Source organism: Xenopus laevis, chromosome 3L (assembly GCF_017654675.1).
Source record: "Xenopus laevis strain J_2021 chromosome 3L, Xenopus_laevis_v10.1, whole genome shotgun sequence".
In the NCBI taxonomy this organism is placed as follows: domain Eukaryota; kingdom Metazoa; phylum Chordata; class Amphibia; order Anura; family Pipidae; genus Xenopus; species Xenopus laevis.
This window is the reverse complement of record NC_054375.1, coordinates 90,842,528-90,864,230: the sequence shown is the minus strand read 5'-3', so window position 1 is coordinate 90,864,230 and position 21,703 is coordinate 90,842,528. Positions and strand designations below refer to the sequence as shown.

Genomic DNA, 21,703 nt, shown 5'->3' with positions numbered 1-21,703 from the left:
TATTGAGAGAGAGAGAGAGAGAGAGAGAGAGAGAGAGAGGAGAGAGACTTCTTTTTTTTTAACACAGGACATCCCCACTAACTTCCCTCATGGAGTCACATTCATTGCTCTAGCATCCTGCAGATATCTTGATTTTTCACTGCAGAAGGAGGAGTTTCCCCTGTTATTGTTTTATGGGCAGCCTGGTTCCACCCAACTACTTTCCTATTGGAGAGGGAATGGTGGATTTGTCTGTGTTCCGTTACTCTGGATGTGAGAAAGTGTGGGGCTGCACATCACTGGGAGATCAGAGCATCACTGTGGTGCAAGGGAATCCCACACAGCAAGAAGGCAGCAGCCTCACGCAGCAGCAACAGTATCACAAGTGTGGGACTAGTTTTCTAAATACTTTGGCTCTTTGAAGTGAAAGCGCCACAGCCGGAGGCACCAAAGGCTCCCAGACGACCTCATTTTTCAGATATTTCAGAATCTTGATCAGTCAGATCAGACATGGCCAAGCTGAACCTGTTGCTGGGCATCCTGTGGGCTGTGGGTAAGTGGCACCTCTTTCCTTGCATTCAATCAAACTTCCACTTCCCCTGCACTTGCCTGGAGCTAATTAGTCGCACTCTGATGCGAATATTTTACCGCAGCGCTTGTTATTGGACGCACTTTTCTGCTTTATGTGGTGTTAGGGATGTGCTGGCCAGGATAAAACAGTACCTGCATTAAAAAGCACATCCATTACAAAACTAACAAAATACACAAGGTAGGATGTGCATATTGTATATTAATATGATGGGATATTGCCAGGTTATCAACTGTACAACCAGCAGCTGCACTTACTTTCTTAGGTCAGTATCTATCCTACTGACCTACTGGCATCTTTCCTCGCACTTTTCCTAACTAATTTAATGTGTAAAGGCTTTTACTGTATATGACACATGAAGGCTTCCTGCATGTAAAGAGCCAATCTATCCAAGGAATGCTGTTTGTGGCCCTTAGGACAATAGTGTGACCCAGAGAGGAACCTGTGACAGGGCATCATCCGCTAAACAGGCTGCTATGTACAAAGACAAATCTTTTTTAAGAGACAATAAAGGTCAGGCTTTTAACTTAATGTGAAACCACAGGTGTAAATAAACACCCCTACTATGTGTAACATACAGAAAGGGATTAATAATGTCATTTAATTATATTTTTAAAGATGAGCAGAACCCTCTCTGCCTCTTGCATCTATCAGTATTTGTATGTAATGTGCTAAGTTTGACGTATACACCCAGCACTGTAAAATATACAGACACTTTATGAATGCATGCTATTAAGATTAAAACAAATAATAACAATTATAATTATGTTACTTCTGTAATCATGGATGTAATGTAAGTGGAATTGGATCGGCTGTCTATATGGAATAAATGGATTAGACTGCATGCTCTTGAAACTAAAAATTCCACTTACATATTTTGAAGTCTGAAGCAAGACATGGGTGTGTCGTAACATTTTGGTTTTGACTTCTCTGACAGTGTGGCTTAGAAGACATTGAATACTAATTTGTACAGTTCAATCCAGTTTCCCATGCAGGCAGTTGATCCAGCCTCAGTGACATTGAAAAGCCAGAGTCTCCTTAATGCATTGTTTGTTAACAAGTGTAAATGCATGGAGCTTACACAGTTTATAACACAACAAGTAGCCAACAGTCTTACTGCATTTGTTTAGAAAGTGCTTTTGTTAATGAGCCCTAAATCTTAAAGATGTTGGCCCCTGGTGATCATGGCAACTATAGAATGGTTCTCCTGCAAGGTTTCTTATATTTTATAATATCTTATAGTTTTTAATTAATTAAAGGACATTATTTCATGTCTTTTCCAGTTCATGTTCTAGTCAGTCATGCAATCCAGTACCTTATTAATAAGGTCAGTGACCCTAGCTGGCAGACAGCTATTTATATATCAAATTAGACAGCTAGATGTTCCATAACTGTAAAAAACAAAAATATACAGAAGGCTAAGAACAAAACTGTCTGCATACTTATTTTACAGCAATGCCAAATGGTATTTTGAACTAGGGGAAAACATAAAAGTTTTGGTATTACTGCTGTTACTATGATATATGTCCAAATATCTGAATATCTATATGCAAAACAGGGTGGGTTCAGTAGAATGCATATTGAAAATTGCTTGCTTTGGGATGTGCCAGAGTTAGGCTTTTGTTTCTTAAATGAAGAGGTTGAAGGGTAGTGACACAGGGTACTCTATTCATCGTTCTGTTGCCTGAATTAACCATTTACAATAACAATGTTAATGGATTCAGTTCTCAGAGATTTCCCGCACGCCTATCCACTGACTAATGGTAGCTGTAGAATATATTTATTTGTAATTGCAATTTCTTAGGTCTCTGATATGACTCCGAATATTCAGGTGTATTCTGCGACAAAGTGATTCTTTCTTCTTAATGTAGTGCCAAAAAATCAAAAATATTTCTTCCAAGAAAATGTTTAATTATTGATATTATAGGCTTGACAGGTGTAATAATTTATTTAAATAATGTGACCACTTTAAAAGTTTTTTCTCTGGCCCTACCACCACAAAAGAATGCCCAGTGGCTCACAGATGCATGGTAATACAGTAAAGGTGGAAACCATGTTGTCTACATATTATAATTGTCTGAATGCCGAACGGGTTAATCCTATCACACAAATCCATCCTCAGAAGTGCAGTTGCATCTTGGCTTTGCTGAATAAGTTGCTGTACAGATGGTAACATCTTGTGCCCCTGACTTTTGATTCAGTTTGCTTGATATCATGTATATAAAAAAGCAGCAATGAGAAAAGGACTTGTTCAAATATCATTGAGTTCTGACATTTATTCCCTGATATCTATAAAAGTAGCGGTTAATAAATGAAACACAGAACATCGGCTTCTGGCCAAATACTGGCTGATGACAGACCTTTCATCCCTTGCTACATAAAGCAGAAGTCCACCTGTTAAACCCTTGAGCTACAGCACTAAATCTTATTCTTTTCTTGTACAAATCTGCAGCAAACAACAAACACTCCCATTTACTAATCCACAGAGAATTCAGTTGGTGCACAAAAGACCCTCGAAGTTTTTTCACTTGATTATTCATATGAATCTAATTAAAAATAAACTCTGAATTCATTATTAAATAGAATATGTTTTATTTATGACAATCAAAATGTTATTGAAGTGCAGTACAAGGTATCCCTTTAATATATTAAGTGTACTAGAGTGTGACTATTCCTGATTTTGTTCTATACATACGTGGACTGCACATTTTCCTGTGCAGAAGGACCCCCGTGCCATTAATGTGTTAGGGTTCTCATTATTATATTATGCCCTTTTCAAGCAGATATTAAATTCTGAGTTTCCAGCTGGTAAGACAGCAGTATAGTGGAAAGCACAAGAGAATTGCTTAACATTCTTAGTCTCAGTATTGAATAAATGCCAGAAAACATGGAGTACCTTTCCCAAGTAACCAGTCCGTTTAACGGAGTGAAAAGCAAGAATGTGCTAGTGCATTATACTCTTTAACATATACAGGTATGGGATCTGTTATCCAGAAAACCATTATCCAGAAAGCTCTGAATTATGGAAAGGTTGTTTCCCATAGACTCTATAATAATCAAATAATCCAAAAAAATGATTTCCTTTTTCTCTGTAACAATAAAACAGTACAGTGTACATGATACAAACTTAGATATAATTATTCCTTATTTAAAGTAAACCCAGTTAATTGGGTTTATTTAATGTTCTGGATAACAGGTCCCATACCTGTAGAAGGAAAAATTCTACAAAACCCCTGCTAGTCCCACCCCACCCATTTGTTTCACTTCCTGCAGTCTCCTTTCCCAGGCTGTGCAGGGGAACCAGCAGGATTCAGCACACTGCACTGTAGGATCGGAACCAGTAGCTAAGCTGACCTAAAAGGGAACTAAAGCCTGTTTTTGCTTGCATGAATGCAGGGTTGTGATTGGCTATACCTTCCTACACTTGTAGCAGAATCAAACTGTGTGACTGGCAAACTTCAAATCCCCAAATCCACTTATTATTATTATAATTATTATTAGAAATTTATAAAGCACAAGCATGTTCTTTAATGCTGTACAGTAGAAGGGTATATACTTCAAACATACTAATAAAATACATATATAGAAATACTGAGCAAAACAGTAGGTAAAATGGGCTTCCGCTAACCCCAATCTTACAATACTGCTGTGTCGGACTCAGGCCCGGATTTGTGGCGAGGCACTGGGGATCGCGTTCTGGTGGGGGATGAGCGTGGGCGGGCGCTAGGACCTGGAGGCCTAGGGGCCGACGCATGCGGTTGTAGGGGGGGTGCGCACATTCTTGGGCTGCGCTAGGACCCAGGCGGCCTAGGGGCGCGATGAGATGAAATCCAGCCCTGGTCTGACTGGCCCACCGGGATACCAGGAAAATTCCCAGTGGGCCCCGGTGTAAACATTTGGCCTATTTCATGGCCATTCCCTATTTATATGAGAGCAAGGCTACACAGGCTAAATAGATGGAATAATAGATTATAGCAGGCATGTCCAAAGTTACTGTTAATAGTTCAAAGAATGTCGGGCTGAAAGGTCGACCCCCACACATTTTCACCTCACCAAATCTGGCTCTCATTGCAAAAGTTTGGGCACCCCTGGATTATAATATATAAAAAAAAAAAAGAGACTAGGAGAATAGAGGTTGAGTGAGGAGAAGAAGAATAATAGTGCCCCATGTCTAAGGTTTTTGGTAGGGCTCTGGTCTAAGGTTTTTGGGTGGGGCCCTGGTCTAAGGTTTTTGTGTGGGCCCCTGGTCTAAGGTTTTTGGGTGGGGCCCTGGTCTAAGGTTTTTGTGTGGGCCCCTGGTCTAAGGTTTTTGGGTGGGGCCCTGGTGTCCCAGTCCAACACTGCTACTGCTCATCCTGAATTTCTAAAGAAAAATCATAATCCTCAACCTCTGTCCTCATGTACCTGGTACTGCTGGAACCCAAAATTGTTTTCCTTTAATTGATTGTGTAGTTGTTATGGTGGGCTGGATGGTTATGCATCTGAAAATGAGCCACAATACTCTACTGTACAGTCCAGCAGGCTGAGAGAAATTGTTAAAACTGGGCTGGAGTAAGTGCAAGCATTAGATTTGTTTAATAAAATTGATACTGACACCCACTAGATGACGGGAGGGAAAATTTTTGCAGGCTGGTATTAGAACTATTTTAATCCATCTTACTCACCTCATATCAATTCTGTGGTACACCCTACCTGCAAATTTATATATAAAAAAAAAACTTTACCAGACCAGAATACATTCTCTTCACTGGTGTTTTTTTGTATTGAGCTTTTAAATTACCAGACTTAAGCCAACCATAGGTGCTGTGATCATATTGGGCAGTTCACAACTTTTCATTTGTTAGCTGAAGGTTGGCCAGGCCAATTGCCATGCTACTACTCTGTAGCTGAAGCAGTGAATATGAGCGAGTGCAAGGTAAGGGGAGAACACAGGTGGCACATGCTTGAGTCAATACATGTACATTATGTGCAATCCAGCTGATGCAAGGGTAGCATGTAGATGGAGCCCTATACTCATTGCCTGGTCAAGTCAGTTGTTAAGTACAGCGCTCCTTTTCACCATGTGCTGTGCCTTGCTTATGCTCCAGAAGTATGCTCAAGCTTATTGTTTCATAAAAACAGTAACTATTCTTGCAACATGGGTGTTGCATGTACTGTCTATGAGGCCTGTGATGGATATATCTGGTGAAATCATGGTTGTGTCATTTGTATTAGGAATGAATACTTGGCTGTGCTGTCACAAGCAAAGGAGGAAGATAGGAAACATGATTTGACTTGCTTGAAGGGCCGGGCTTCCTGTCTATTGTATGAGTGTTTTACAATAATGCTGCCTGCCATAAACAAAAGTTCAGCTAAAATCTTATGGGAATGTAGTTAGTGGTCATACTACAAACTCTTTAGGCCTAATGGCTCATGGGCGTTTTGCCCAAGGCAAAAAAATGTGCTTTTACATACTATATCTTTACTATAGTCTGTACAGCGGACCAATGTAGGGGGACAAATATGCAGGGATAATTGTCTACAGTATTTAATGGTACTGTTACCCTTTATTTTTGTAGCACTGTCTGTTTCTGCAGCACTTCACAGGAATAAGTTACGTATGATTGATATCAGTCCATGCTCCAGTGGATCTTACAATCTAAAGTGGCCGTCACACACAATGGTCAATTTTATATTGAGCCAGTAAACTTGTCTCTATGTTATTGTTGTGCGTGAGGGGAAAACCCCATGTGTGCAAGCATTTAGAAATGTACTGTATGCACTCTAAATTTTGTATATGTATTTTCTCAAAACAGCATTCATCCAGAAGCAAAGTATTTCTTTCGTTGGTTATTGGCTTTCATATAAATAGTTTTGAACCATAGTGTTCTAATGTATGCTGTGAATAATTGTTTATGATGTATATAAGGGACTGTACAGCTTTAAATGCTCTAAGCTTGTATTACTGAAGTAAGGGGGAACATCTCAGGACTAGGGTCAAGCTAAACATTCTCATCCTGTCTGCAATTCCTTCTCCATCTAACAGGAAGTTCATGTTTCCAGTAGAATGTCAGCTACATAGCAGTAGAGTTGTGTGTGCTTGATAGGGCCTTTAAGTGCTTAGATAGTGCTGATATTCCTAAAGGTAAACTAGTCAAACAATGGAGTGTTACTGTAACACTGGTAAAGGCTTTTTCAGAGTGGCAGAACCTTCACAGGGACAGACTAACTTGAGATAATCACATACCTCCCAACTGTCCCTTTTTCTCGGGTTTGTCCTGAAAATGTCTCGACTTTCTCTTTGATCTCCTGCACTGAACAGCCAGAAAAAGATACAAAGTTTCTAACTTAATTGGCTTTTGGCAGAGAGCCCAGAACAGCCACCAGGTGCGCTTAGATCATTTTGTAGTAATGTAAGATAAACAAAAACGCAATTATAACAATTTAAGATAAGCAAAGATGCAATTGTAACAATTTAAGATAAACAGGTCTCTTGGGGAAACTGTGACTAGCAGTTTAAAGGGCAATTCACCTTCATTAGAAAACAAAACTGTAATAACACATAACAACACAGAAATGTGTTCAAACTTCATGACCTTCTACATTTTGTAAAATTAACATGGTAAATAGGGGGTGTGGCAACAAAATAGGCATGGTCAGGGCTATGCGCTGCAAAACTTTTTGTCCTTCTCTCTATTTCTAAAATGTTGGGAGGTATGTAATCATAGTAATAGAATATTCACAATTAAAATAGAACCACTATCCAAATAGTCAATTAGGACTCTTGTTCAAGTTTCCATAACAGCACTAACAGCTGCTCCTTAGAAATTGAAATATACACATAAACTGTCTTTATATTAGTACTTGTCAGTGCAAATCCATTTTGTAGGCATAGGCAAAATACTGTATATACCCATTGCTTTATGCATTTTGGAACTCTGCTGTTCTCTTCATTGGCTGTTGATGCCAGTATCTATTTTAAGGCAGATTTACAGGATTAGCACTAGATACATTCTCCAGTCAGGCCTAGGCAGCAAAAGCTGTGTATAAAGCACTAGATATGCCCAGTTTACTACATCATTTATGTAGAAGCTCTATATTTTTATCAGCATAGGCAAATTTTAATGTTGCATCGATCACAATGAGTTATTACTTTCAGAAACAATTTGGATTTTACTGAACAAAAAAGAATAAGCCACTGAACATAAAGATGATGACATACCAAGTAAGGCCCGGATTCCAGTCTTTGCCGCCCAAGGCTGATTCGTGCAGCAGGGTCCTAGCGCCTAGCAACGGTGCGCCACAGGGTCCTATCCGTTAACATGACATGCAAATCCCTGCAGATTAGCGCCTCTTTGAATGCAGCTGGGCAGCATGCCGCCCTACCATCTTGCTGCCCTAGGCCCAGGCCTTTATGGCCTCACCACAGCATATTTCTTCGCAGAGAAACCCCTGTCATGGCCTCTGCCATTGACTTGACTAGTGACACCCATCACCACACAGTTACCTTTTACAGATGAAACGTAAGGCCTCTTCTTGAGTATGCATTGCAGTTTTGCCCCCCAGTCCTTAAGAAGGATATTAATTAATACATCCTGGGTACTTAGAGAGTTTAGTTCAGTTTTAGCCAGGCCTCTATTTCTGATTTTTTCAGACTCAGTTTCATCTGGTATGGTACCTGTGGATTGGTGGAAAGCTGATGTAATTCTAACATATAAAAAGGGATCACGATCTCAGTGTATGAGTTATAGGCCAGTAAATTTGACATCTGAAGGCATATTCAAAATTATGTCCTGGAGAATGGCATTATGAGTAGTAATCAGCATGGCTTTGTGAAGCATAGGTCATGTTGTACAAATTTTATTAGGTTTATTATTTATTTATTAGGTTAGTAAGAAGTTGGATAGTGGGGTTGCAGTAGATGTTATCTATTTGGTTTTTGCCAAAGTGTTGGATACAGTGCTCCACAAATGACTGTTTTCTATACTAAGGACTATTGGGCTTAGTAATGTTGTTGGTACATGGATAAGAAAATGGCTACAGGGTCGGGTACAGAGGGCGGTTGTTGAAGGGGATGTTCACCTTTTGGACAATAGTCTTAATTCAACGGCTCTTGCCAGAAAAAACATTATAATTTGTAATTCATTTTTATTATTTTAAATGTTTCTTATCAAAGATACACATAAGCAGTGGCTCAGCAGTGCTACAGTTCTCTAAGATCAGCAACAGCACTCAGTGTTTAGCTGGCAATAGACATTCAGATTTTATTTCTTGTACAACGGACATTCAGATATCGATCGTTTGTTTCACTGCCATGAGAGGTCCAAACAGCCCCCCACTAGCCCAATAAATAGTGTCTGTCAATGGCATCTTACAGCAGCCTCTCTGGCATTTTTCAGAATCCACAGATTTTCAGTCCGGGTCTGTATTAAAGCAGGAAAAAACAAATCAGATGATGATCTGGCCATTAATTGACAGAGGACGAAAGTTATGTCCCGGAATTAGTAGTGTCACCCATGGATATCATCAGACAATAAGCAATACATGCAGATATATTATTACCCAACAAAATGTTCTAACCTGTCCAATTTACTAAAAGACGAGCCCACAGATAGTCCAATTTAGATTAGGTAGATAGATTTAGATTGATTGCTATAGATGGTGGAACATATTAGCCAGTGCATGATATTCAAAACTGAAACTTTACTTTAAAAATCCCTTCCTTATACAAAAGTTACAAAATTCACATATTTGTGTAGCACAGACAGATCACAGGATATAGCATCCAAACAGGTTAATAATAGTCCTGTAATCTCTAACACTTATGCAATAGTCATGAACAGATTTCAAAATGTTCCTCTTATCAATCGTAACACCTCTTTTTATCACAGTTCATGGTTCTACGGTGTCTCCACAAACATGATCTGAGCTAGGACACTGAAAGATTTATATTCTTAGAGCCCTGGGAAAAGCACCTTAAACCAGAGTTCATGTGTTTTCCATACATGAGAAACAAAGTAACCGTGATCCCTCTGGGAAGATGTCCGAGTTCAGATAAGTCAGAATAATCAAATGGAAACAAAGAACAGTGTTTCAGAGACCCAATAAGTAAGCATCAAATCTTTATTATTTACAAAATATTGTTTAGAATAACAAATCAGGTGCTGTGGTCCAAAAGTGAAAGGAACATGAAAAATGGAAACAATTGAAAGCACTTGTATTGGAAGTAATTATCTCCTGGGTGCTAATAGATTGCTAATCTGTATCTTTTAACCTTATTTGTATATTTTTACTCCGTGTTTCAAGTTTCTATATGCATACTGCATCTTACGAACAGAAGTAGGAGAAGGAAAAGGAAAGAAAAAATAGACACAGAAAAGAAAGACATAGCCACGGGGAGAGTTCTCTTTAAGAATCCTAGGAGTCCATGTGTTCATAAATCTGGCCATAGTGTCCTAGTAGTATGAGCCACATTTACCATCATTAACAGTTGTCATGGGGCCCTTTACACTTGCCTGGTCATGCCCTCAATCCAAACCCAGCCCCTTTTGTGAGTAGCACCACCCTTTCTTGGCATTGTAGGCCCCCTTTATCTATGAGGCAGCTGTCATCTCACATCCCTGCGTGTCAGGAAGGTTTTAATGAATTTATAAGAATTAATTCTTATTAAAGAATATACATATATTATTTGCCTTCAATATGTTTGAGCAGTTTGGAGCAGTTTGGAGCAGTGATAGGGGGGCTCAGCCTAAAGGCCAGTTAGGGTGAGATTTGGGGAGAATGTCAATCTGCAATTCAGGGGGTCTTGAACTGAAAAAGTCTAACAATCACTGTGCTAAGGTAAACCTTGTGCCAGGTTGTTGGTAGTTGCGATTCATGTGAGCAGGTGCATTGGCGCTTGTTTCAAACAACATGTATGGGCACAAGTACCTTTGTGAATAGCAGTTTTGCATCTATTTAAGGGCTTACAAATAGCTCTCGTGTTTGTATTGATCCACGTTGTATCCAGTGTTACACAGTACTAATCACAAGTTTTGGCATAGGTTTAATTTCATGAGATCTGTTTTTAATATTATACATTATATATATATTTTTTCATTCAGAACTAGCCACCTTTATTATCTATCCATTGCATGAAATAATTGTATTCATTATTTAATATTTAAGGCACATGTGTCAAACTCAAGGCCCGTGGGCGAGGACCGGCCCATGAAGGGATTATCTTTGGCTCGTATGATAATTTATAATTATTATTAGATCTGGCCCACAGGCAATTATGAAAAGTCGCCTGCGCTAAAGCACACGCGGCGATGCTACGTCTAGAGCTGTGGTCTAATAGAGCCAGTCTGAGGCACAAAGCTTAATTTGCTTTAATGTGTCCCAAAATGGAACACTGGAGTGTGGGATCTATTAGCCTTAGTGTTGCCACCTTTTGGTCCGTCTAACTCCGGGCAGGAGTTGTAATGGGGGTGAGGGCGTGTAGCAACGGGGGGTGAGGCTTGACGTCATGGGGCTGTATACATGTAATATAAAATAAGAATTTTGTTGAGTCTGTCTTTTATGAATATTTCCAGTGAGTATCAAGTAAAGAAACCTCTGTCTAAGTGCATCAGCATTTACTGATTTGCGTTACCTTCCTAAGCTTCTTATTATGTGCAGCTGTAAAGAAGTAAGATAGCTAGTTGCGCTCAACAAGATTAAATTGTGACCCAAATCAGCTATGTTCTTTCATGCTGAGCATTGCTTTAGTAACAATCTGTACAAAAAAAACTCTTGTTTTTCCAAGCAGAACTTTGAATTCTCACCACTGTGGAGAACAATTGGTTAATCTAACTGGAAAAAGAGACTGGCACAGGCTATCATTTCTGTTTTGGATAATCCCCAGTACCTTTTGAACGTGAACACTTTTGGAAATATAGAATGGAAAAATTTAGCTACTTTTATCTCTGACTAATGGTGAGAATAATAACAAAAAAAAACCCATGCTCTTGCTATCACACAGAAAAAAAAAACCTGGTGCACAGCCCAGCAGAGATATGTCCAGCATGACAAATGAGATGTTTCTGAAAAAATAAATTTTTATTGCATGGATATTATGATGTCATTTTGGAGTTATACCCGTGTGAAAGCAGCCTGATTGTATCAAAGCAAACCCCTGATTTCCTGCTATGACTTCTCCCTAGTTCTGCGCTGTTTATCTCTCTGTATAAGGAAGACATTAACAGAAAACTTTTTGCATAGCTTTCAGTTCTCCCTTTTTAGCAGGACAGTCCACACCCAACATTGGACTGAGGGGTCCGAGACCACTGGGGTTACCACATTAGGGGGCCCACACACACCAGATGTGTCCCATCCGTAAACCCTGTACCTTCTGATTGTTTCATGTGGCCATGATCAGCGTGGAGGGAAGTCAAGGAGTAGTGTTTCAAGCTCCCACGGGGAGTGGGTCTGGGCTGGCAGGGCCCATCAGGTTTTTTTCCTGGTGTCTTGTCGGCCTAGTCTGACCCTGTCCACACCCCAGAAAGTATAGGGGTTATTTGCAAGTTGGTGTGGTTTAGAGGAAGATTTGGATGTTACCTTGTGGATCAGGAGTTTGGTGAAGTTTTAAACCCAGAAAGTTCGAAGGAGTACTTTCTCACCACCTTTCCTAAAGTAACTGAGCCCTACTACACAAAATATAGATCAAAGAGCCATGGTAGTGCTCCTTATACAAAGTACACATAATTTTAGGGAGATTGGTCTCTTTATCAGACTAGCCTGAATAATGTACTTGGCTAACAGAGGTAGACAGAAGAATATATAAACTGAGATGGTCCAGCTGCACATATCAGCCAAATAAGTTGTTTTTGCCCCAGGCAGTGGTTTGTTGAAGCCATTGCAAGCTATTTCTTGGTATACACAGACAAATTTGGGACCTACACTTGTGAGTATCTCACAAGTGCCACAAACTGTGGCACTTGTTTGATATGTACATGCCCAGAATTTGCCTACAAATACCAAGTTTTGGCTACACATATATGAGGGCACCTCTCCAGTATGCATCTCTTTGTATCATTTCCCATACATAAAGAGTGGGCTGTGTCAGTCTATATTTTTATTATTATTAACATTATAATTAACATGTATTTATAAAACACCAACATGTTCTGCAGTGTTGTACAATAAATGAATGTATACATTAAACATACAAAAACAGCCAATAACCACTACAAGAGTTAGAACAGGCCCTGCCCAAAAGAGCTTACAATCTAAAGGAGAAGCGGTCAAGACACATGATCATTGGAGGTAGCATTTCAGGCATAAAAGGTATCAATCCATGGATCACAGAATTGCTGATTTATAGTAACTGGTTGTTATAAGTTGGTGCATGTTCTTAACAGGAGGAGTTTGGACACGATAATAGAGCTTTATATCCCTTTTTTCCTGTGTTGTCCTGCTTTCCTAGACACTGGGGAAAGTTCTAACCCATTGAATGTTGGTAGAGTTGAGAAAGGCTGCAGGTTAAACACTGTTATTATAACAATAAAATGTATTTTTGCATTAAGCAGATGTTCATGTCACAGCAGTAGAGTACAGTGATGACAGCATACTGCGTAATGGTGGAAGTGTTTGAATGAGTCATGGAATCCTTGTTCGTTTTGATATAATTTCACTAAGTACAGGAAATTATCTAAATCGTTTTTGAGCTTTGCTTGTCCAGAGTGAATGTGCAGAATTTCCGATAGTGGGCTTAACAAAAATTATCATCAAAAAATGTTTTTCTTCTCTGAACAAAGTACAACACTAAGGGGGTTATTTATTAAGGTTGAGTTGTGTCTTCCACAAAAATGTTTTCAAGGTTATTTTTTGGTCAAAGATTTTCAGGTTTAAAAAAAAAAAACGAGTTTTTTGAGTTTTTTTTATTATACCTCGACCCTAAAAATATCTTTAATCAAAAAATACACCATCTAAAACCTGTCGAGATCATGTAGGAGTCAATAGTAGAGGTCCCTTGAACCATTTGAAGATGTTAATAGCCTGCATGATGTTCGAGTATTATTCGGAGGGGTTTTGCCCAAAAACTCGAATAATTTGAGCGTTTCGAGTTTTTTTGCGCATAAATTTTAGTTTTTGGGCTTCACAAATCGAACTTGCAGAATCAAGTTTTTTCCATTCAAGCTTTCAATTAAATAAAATACCGTTTGAGTTCATTGAAGTGCATTCAAGGTATAAAAAAACTGTAACAATCGACCTTTGATAAATAACCCACTAAATTGTTGTATATTAACATTTACGTTCAGTGATTTCTAAAACTACATTTGTGACCCCAGATAGGTCTAAAAGGTATCCATTACATTGTAGAAAACGATTCCATAGTGGCTTACAAATTCAATATATCTAAAACTTTGAATGATAAGTAAGCCTTTTATTTTAAAATCCCCTAAAATCATACTATACAGCCCCCAGAATGACATACTGTACCTTTCTTTTTGCATTCTCTCTCAGGTAGAGAGCAGCTCAACTGCAGCTCTCTAATCTACTTCCTTCTCTAGTATGATGTTGCGCCCCCTTTTTTTTGAGCTCTCCTACACTCTCCGACCGTGAAGACCTTAGAGAAGTGTCATCTGCATCATAGGGTCTCTCTTGTGTTAAGGGGACTAAGACTAAGGGACTAAAAAGTCTATACGTTCTATGTTTAAAAATCCACTTGAACTGAACTTGGAAGAACAAACCCAGTGCAGGAAATCCCTTGTACTTCGGTCAGGCACAAAAATAAAGGCCTATATCGATTGGGCGATCAAGGACTGCATCGGCTAGTTGATGCAGTCCTATGATCCATCAGCGCCTATTCTCTTCATTGTAATCCGATCGTTCGGCCCTAGGACCAATCGCAGCGGCAATCTAGGAGAATCCTATCTGTTTTCCTTATTAGGAAAGGTAGTTTTGACCTGGGCAGTCCTTATGAAAACCAAGCTGTCTGGGTCAAAACCAGACAGATGGCAACCCTAATTTAAATATACCACACCTCAGCATCTGAATGCCAGCCCTCACCATTGATTTTAGGCGATCACGTAGCTCTTTATAAAACTTTAGTGTAATAAGCTTGGAAAATGTGTAAGAAACAGCATTCACTTTCACCACTTTATATATATATATTTTTCCTCTAGCAAACCATATGCACCTTTACCTTTTACCTATTTGTGCCAGTTATCCCAAATTACTGACCCCAAAAAAGGGTGGAGTTCACCTGAAGGTGAGCAGAGTTTGGGGAAAATGCTGCATTGTGGGTAAAAGATGTGTTAGCTGCAACCAAAGATGTAACTTTGCACTTGTTTCAGGATTCTTAAATTAACCTTCCAGCTTTAACTAGGCAGTAGAAACAGCAATTGTGGGACCACACAGGGGACACCGTGTTAGATTCATGCACTGTTCATATTTTCCTTTTTTGAGGTATTTATGATACAGTCAATATATTTATGGAACTATATATTCTGTTTGTCCTGTGAACTGCATTTGTACTGTCATGTGGGCTGGGTTTTGTTTCATATCCGGCCTTTCTGTGATTGTTGCCGTATTTAGAGAGGTGGAAACTGTTCCTGAAGACATTTGGACACTAGCATTCCACTGCATAGCTATTCTCATGTTCCTGCTCACCTCTTGCCCTCTTTCTTTTTTTAAGAAAGATTATTTTTACAACACATCCAGGAAATGAATCCATTGACTCCCCTCCCTTTGGCAGACTCCCTTCAATTGTATAAAGAGCCAGTCATGCACAGAATAGGATTCAGGAGTTGCCCACTGTGAACAAGCAAATGCTTTTGTCTACAATTGCCACCCTGAACCCATTGTGTCAGTATAGCAAAGGGGACCTTATATGTCACATCACAACTTCTTTAATTGAAAAATAATTGCATTTTACAATTGCACTTATAAAACCATCCATGCAAATCCACTTGACCTTTATTCAAAGATCCCACTGTATATGTCTACATTATATTTTCTCTGTTTTCTAACTTATAGTTAGTAGTGCCAGTTATTTTACCTTAACTTACTTTATTATTGATGGTTGATAGCACTGACTCTAGATATGCCATCATAGAGCAAGCCTTTTAAAGCGCTTTGTCCACTTAAACCCTAAAAATGCCATATTTTATATAATGATTTTGATGCACTAGCCTAAAGTTTCAGCTTCTTAATAGCAGCAATGATCTTCAAACTTGTCACAGGGGGTCACCATCTTGGAAAGTGTCTGGGACACTCACATGCTCAGTGGGCTCTGAGCAGCTGTTGAGAAATTAAACATAGGGGTTGTCGCAAAGTATCAAGCAGAAAATGAGGTTGACCTGTAATATAAGCTGATGCTACAGGGCTGATTATTAAATTCTAAAGTTAGTTGCACTGGTCTCTGTCCTGCCATGTAGTAATTATCTGTATTAATTACTATTCAGTCTTATATTGTGATTGTGACATTTCTATTCTATTTGTACTGTATATTGTGAGTGGGTCATTAAGCTCAGTAAGTGACAGCAGCACAGAGCATGTGCAGTGGATCAGCAGAAAAGAAGATGGCGAGCTACTGGGGCATCTTTGGAGACAGAGATCTTCCCTGCTAAAGGGCTGTGGTTGCCTTGGACTGGCACAGAAGCCCAAAACATATTGTACAACATTTCTAGCTACTTCTTTAGTAAAGCTTTACTTCTCCTTTAACTGTTAGAATGATGTAGAGAGTGATATTCTAAAATAATTTGCAGCTGGTTTTCATTTTTTATCATTTGTGGTTTTTGAGTTGTTTAGTGTTTTATTCAGCATTTTTTTTTCATTTTGCAATTTCAACAATCTGGTGCTAGGGTCTAAATTATCATAGGAACCATGCATTGATTTGAATTAGAGACTGGAATATGTATAGAAGAGGCCTGAAGAGAAAGATGAGTAATAAAAAGTAGCAATAACAATACATTTCTAGCCTTACAGAGCACTTGTTTTTAATGGGATCAGTGATCCCCATTTGAAAGCTGTACAAGTCAGTAGAAGAAGGCAAATAATTAAAAAAAACTATAAAAAAGAATAATTGTAATGTTGCTTCGAATCGGCCATTATATGACATACTAAAAGTTAAGGAAAATTTTGTCAGCCATTGCTCAGCTGCAGCTCCAAACATTTAACTTCCACCTTGACTGGCAATGCAAATTATTGAGTTTAGTTCTGCTGGAATTAGTTGGCTTAGTGATCCACTGCCTTTAACACATGTTGCTTTTTGTAGCTTTGAGAGGGGACAGTTATTTTTTTACACAACCCAGCATTGTTCAGATGTCCTCTGAGGTTTTTTTTTCCTCTACACCATGTGTCATCTGAGGCAGGAAGCCATTTGATGGATTGATCAAGGGGGAGTCAAACAATAAGAAACTACACACCCTGTTTCCTGTCTCACGTTTGGAAATTATTTAATATGCCTGTTTGCTTGTCCTTTTGACTAAGATCAAGTGTAGCACTTGGCTGTGTATAACAAGGCATGAAAGTGGAATGTTCTTTTGAAAAAAGGCTAAAAGGCTATACCTTGCACTTGATGGTGGATAACAGGTTGTGCATACAGTATTAGACAGATACCATGGCACAAGAAACTAAATTACAATTGTTTTGTGATCTTTTTATTCTTGAAGACTCTTGGTTAGTCAGAATAGAATGTAATGTAGAGGATGGAAGGAGTTAACCAGCCCTACTATGTGGAAGTGTAATCCAGCTCCTGTGGGAGGGAGGTGTTCCTGTTTGTCCCATGGGTCCTGTGGGAAGATCCGGTCCCCTAGTTTAAGTACGAGTAGGATGAGAGTGGAGGAGCACATCTCTCTTTGAACTCCACCTGGTGCCGGAGGCGGATGTGGTGGGAAGACTGATTAAGTTGGCCTCAGTAAGATTAAATTGTAAGGTAAAGCAAGAACAGGGATAGCGACCCTTGTGAATGAAGTGAAGCTAGAATGCTCTAGGATTGTTAGTGATTTGTATTCCCTACACCATTCAGTACTCAGTGGTTCCTTTTTTGAGTTTTTGTGACCTACCACTAAGTCTTTGTTGATCCTAGAGTTTTCCACTTTCATTTACAGTTGACCTGGAGAGATCTAGTGAGGCAGAAATCTGAAGTACTGACTAGCTAGAGAATGGGAAGTCCTAGGGCTGCCTAGTTGAAAGTTACTTTTCATGCATCAAACAAGGCAAAAACTGAAATAGAAAATAAGTTCCAACTTCTTGGTTCTTACAAGGTGGCTAAAACAAAGTGTCAGTCCATTGTGCCCTCTGTATAATGGGCTGCTCTAATGATATTTCATGATATTTCTTTTTATAAAAAAAATCAAAGATAGCTTCTAGAATGGTCCTGTTTGCCATCATTGTATTACAGAGAACTTTTAAGTGAAGCAGGAAATATATGTAAAGGTCGGGTTATTTGGCAAGGTAAGCAGATCATTTCATCCACAATGGCCACATGTGACTAATACAAGTTCTCAGAAAAGGTCACTTTTGCCCAATCCTCAGGAAAGGCTGCCAACAGAGTCAAGAAATGCCAAATTGGCAACCATTAACTGTATAAATACGGTCACTCTTACTTATAGATTTGTTTGCAGTGTCACCAAGCAGGTGCATCTTTGCCCAATTTGGCCACCCAAGAGCAGGGATGATCCGGTTATTTGGCCCCAAGGCCATCAATCAGATCATACTGCAGGCCTATAGAAACCTGAAGGCAGAGGACCAAATTAACATGCCGACATCTATCTTTCTAAGTTTTGGCCAAATATTGGTCAGCAGCTCTCCTCCTCTGACATCTAAAGTTGCAACTGTCACAGCCAAAGCCAGCATCTCCATAACCTGTAAAGTGTCTACTTTGAAATGAATGTAAGTATGAATAAACATTTCATATATCTACCAGTACAGAATCCTTACTTAACAGTCATTTATGGTGTTCAGTGTTTCCAACTTGCTTGCATCAGTTTAACAAGTATCAAGATTGAAATCTTTTTGTTTCAATGTTCAAATGGTTACGGATTTCCTTCTCTCGAGGAACGCCAATAACATTGTGAAAGAAGGCCAATACGGCAGCCAGATACGAAATTACTAAAATTACTAAATTTGCTGTCTAGCTACAAGGGATATTATAGTATAAGCTCAAGATAAGAATATAAATAATCTAAATTGTTTTGTTTTGCCGGGAAAGCAACTCTGACCTTGGCTTCCTGATTCATAGTTATATTCTTTTGATTGGCAGAGACAAAATAAGTGTTTTTGGAAAAGCATCCATCATCTACTGGTGGGCCACATACCTAGTGCTAGTGTGAGGAAAGGCCCCAGAGGGCATAAGAGGAATCTCTCGTGCATAAAACAAACAAAGTCATTATGTATAAATGTACAAATGACTTTGTAACAGTGTGGACTGTGTTAATAATTTCAGTACATCAGCATTATACAAGATGTAGCCTGCCAACTATTATTAAACTGCTAGTCACTAATTCCCACTAATAGTTGAAGGGCCACACAATGTCTATCCCTGACTTATGTATTTTCTCTCCTCTGAAGGATTCACTCCTTCTTGCATTGTCTGGTGCCATTTTCTCTTTATCATGAGCCATGAAGCAGGATCTGGAACAATACAATAATATAATAAGAACTGACAGGCCAACTACAGGAAGGGAGTTCTGCAGCGCACATAGTTATATGACTTTAACTAATTTTTCAAAGTTCTCATTGTTAGCTAGAACATATTGATAATGTTTAGACCCCTGTGACAATCCATCGAGGGATATCATTTTTAATAAGACCCATGGGGCCTCATGTATTATAATAGACAAGTCTGTGCGTTAAAACTCCTTTACTTAGATATAGTGTCAGACTGGGATGCCAGGGGCCCACCATAAAACCTTAGACTGTGGGCCCACTTTCCAAGCTATTTTTCATCCTCACTCAACCTCTTTTATATCTACTTACTATATTCTTTTATTACACATTTGTCCCCATAAAGAATTAGGGAATGACCATGAAATAGGCCAAATGTTTAGAAGCAAAAGGGCCCACTGACACCTGGGACCATCGCGAGTTTTCCCGGTATCCCGGTGGGCCAGTCCGACATTGCTTAGATACAGATCCCATCCTTATCGGGTAAATCTCCTAATAGATTTAGCACAAAACACAGGGTGATTAAATAAGCAATTTACTAGCAGGAGATCTTGGTCGTCTTTGCTATTTATTTTACATGTATCCAGTGGCGTAGCTAGATATTACTGGGCCCCACAGCAAATTATTTTTCAGGCCCCCAAATGTCTAGAGTTTGACCTGTTTTACCAATATTTATTGAAATTGTATATGAATTAGGGCCTCATGGGGCCCCTATACCTCCTGGGCCCCCCTGCAGCCGCAGGGTCTGCTTCCTCTATAGTTACGCCCCTGCATGTATCAAATCTACAGTTTGCAGGAAATTTGAAAATGTAAAAAAACTAATGTCTTAGACAAACATATAAGTTGGCGTTTCTTCTCAATGCAATTTCCTCCTGGTAGCATATCCGCTTGGCTTTGGGTTAGACATAACAGGATATAAATATGGATCGCAAACACACTTGTTAGAACTAAGGTGAACTGGTGAATATTTTTTTCTGTGTCTGTCAAGCAAAACTTTTCAACACTGATATGGACAAACTATTGGACACTGACAAATGCCACTGTCACTTAATGTCTTTACCACACACAATGCAGAGCCCATGTGAAGTGCAGTGATAAGAGTGCCACCATTCAGGATCTGAAGAATAGCTGACAGCTGTCTTTGTGAGGGACGGGACAGTCCTATCGGAGCCGCTCTGTGTGTTTGTAAGTGGTCACATTGAAACCATTGCATCCCTGGCTATTGTGCCAGCAGGGCTTGCTATTAAACAGGGCTTCTTTGTAAAAGCTATTTAATCAAATGCCAAGTACTTTCAAACAATACCCTGCCACAATACATCGGCCTCTTCCCTACCCACCCTTTATATCATGTTAAATATAGTCCAATACAGTCACTACATAAACTGAGGGAACCCATACTGTATATAGCCAGTGGCTGGGTGTTTTTGGTGACACTTTGTGCTATTATCATCATTGGCTTGAGTGAGTGGCAGAACAGAAAAAGTTGTGACTACAGGAAGGGAGCACAAATCTGCATCTGCAACACAAAATATTGCTGTGCATTTGGGCCTCGAAGATTTAGTGGCTTTCACAGGCACTTTCAAATTAGTCTCGAAAAATTCACAATTTATTAAGTATAAAAGCCAAGTTTAACTATCTTCTCCATCTAAAATCTGACAATGTCACGTAGAAGTCAATGGGAGCTGTCCTTTGCAATCTGTAAGATGTCTCTTTGCTTTGAACTTTTAGAGGTTTTCAGGGTTTTTTTTTACAGTATATTCTGATCTTTCATGAAATAAGTAAACATTGTGCATTTTTTAAATGTGATGTTCGAATTTGGATAAATAGGTCTCCCAGTATGGTTTTTTAAATATATGCTTGGTGATGTCATCAGTCATTGTTGTCACATGACTACAGAAGCTTGTTTATTTGAATAAGAATGTACCCCCTTTTTGTAAAATATGAGAAAATTAAATATATAGGGTACATTATGGACTACATAATACATAAGGCCATTATAGGCCATCTTGTACAATACATCCTTAGAAACAGTGTTTACATGACTCACATATTTATGTATTATAAAAAGTACTGTACCTCTTGGCATTGATTTCATAAGTGACATATAATAATCGCATGGCACAACTACGTTGTCTAATGATTTCCAGCATGACATTTAGGCACAACTGCCCTGCTGTGATTGACGCAGGCTACTCAGGGATCCCTAGAGTTCCTGACCAGGGGTGGCTCCAGGGTTCTCTTAGCACCCTGTGCCAATAGGTGCAGCGGCACCCAATTCACAGAAGGCAGGAAGGACTAAGCAGTGCTGAGTGGAAACTATACAAAGAACATGGATTTATGCAGCTAGTTACCAGTTTTGTTTTATGATTCCAGAAAAAAGGTAAAAACAAAATCTATTAAAAATATAAGAATTGCTTGCTTAAAAAGGACTCAATAAACAATGACATTCTCATATTTTGTAGCTTTCTCGATAATGGTTTTCTGAATAACAAATCCAATCCCTAACCTTCCTTATGCTTCTAT

General features: G+C 39.1%; 1 protein-coding gene across 1 annotated transcript in view; it reads left to right on the top strand.

Annotated features, from left to right (window-relative positions):
- The first annotated feature begins 211 nt into the window (after nucleotides 1-211).
- Nucleotides 212-21,703, top strand: part of LOC108711235 (podocalyxin) — a 34,025-nt gene continuing 12,533 nt past the window's right edge. Inside the window, exon 1 of the mRNA XM_018252769.2 lies at nucleotides 212-532. Within this exon, the coding sequence (XP_018108258.1) occupies nucleotides 490-532 (43 nt within the window). The 5' untranslated portion in view covers nucleotides 212-489. The remainder of the gene's footprint in view (nucleotides 533-21,703) is intronic.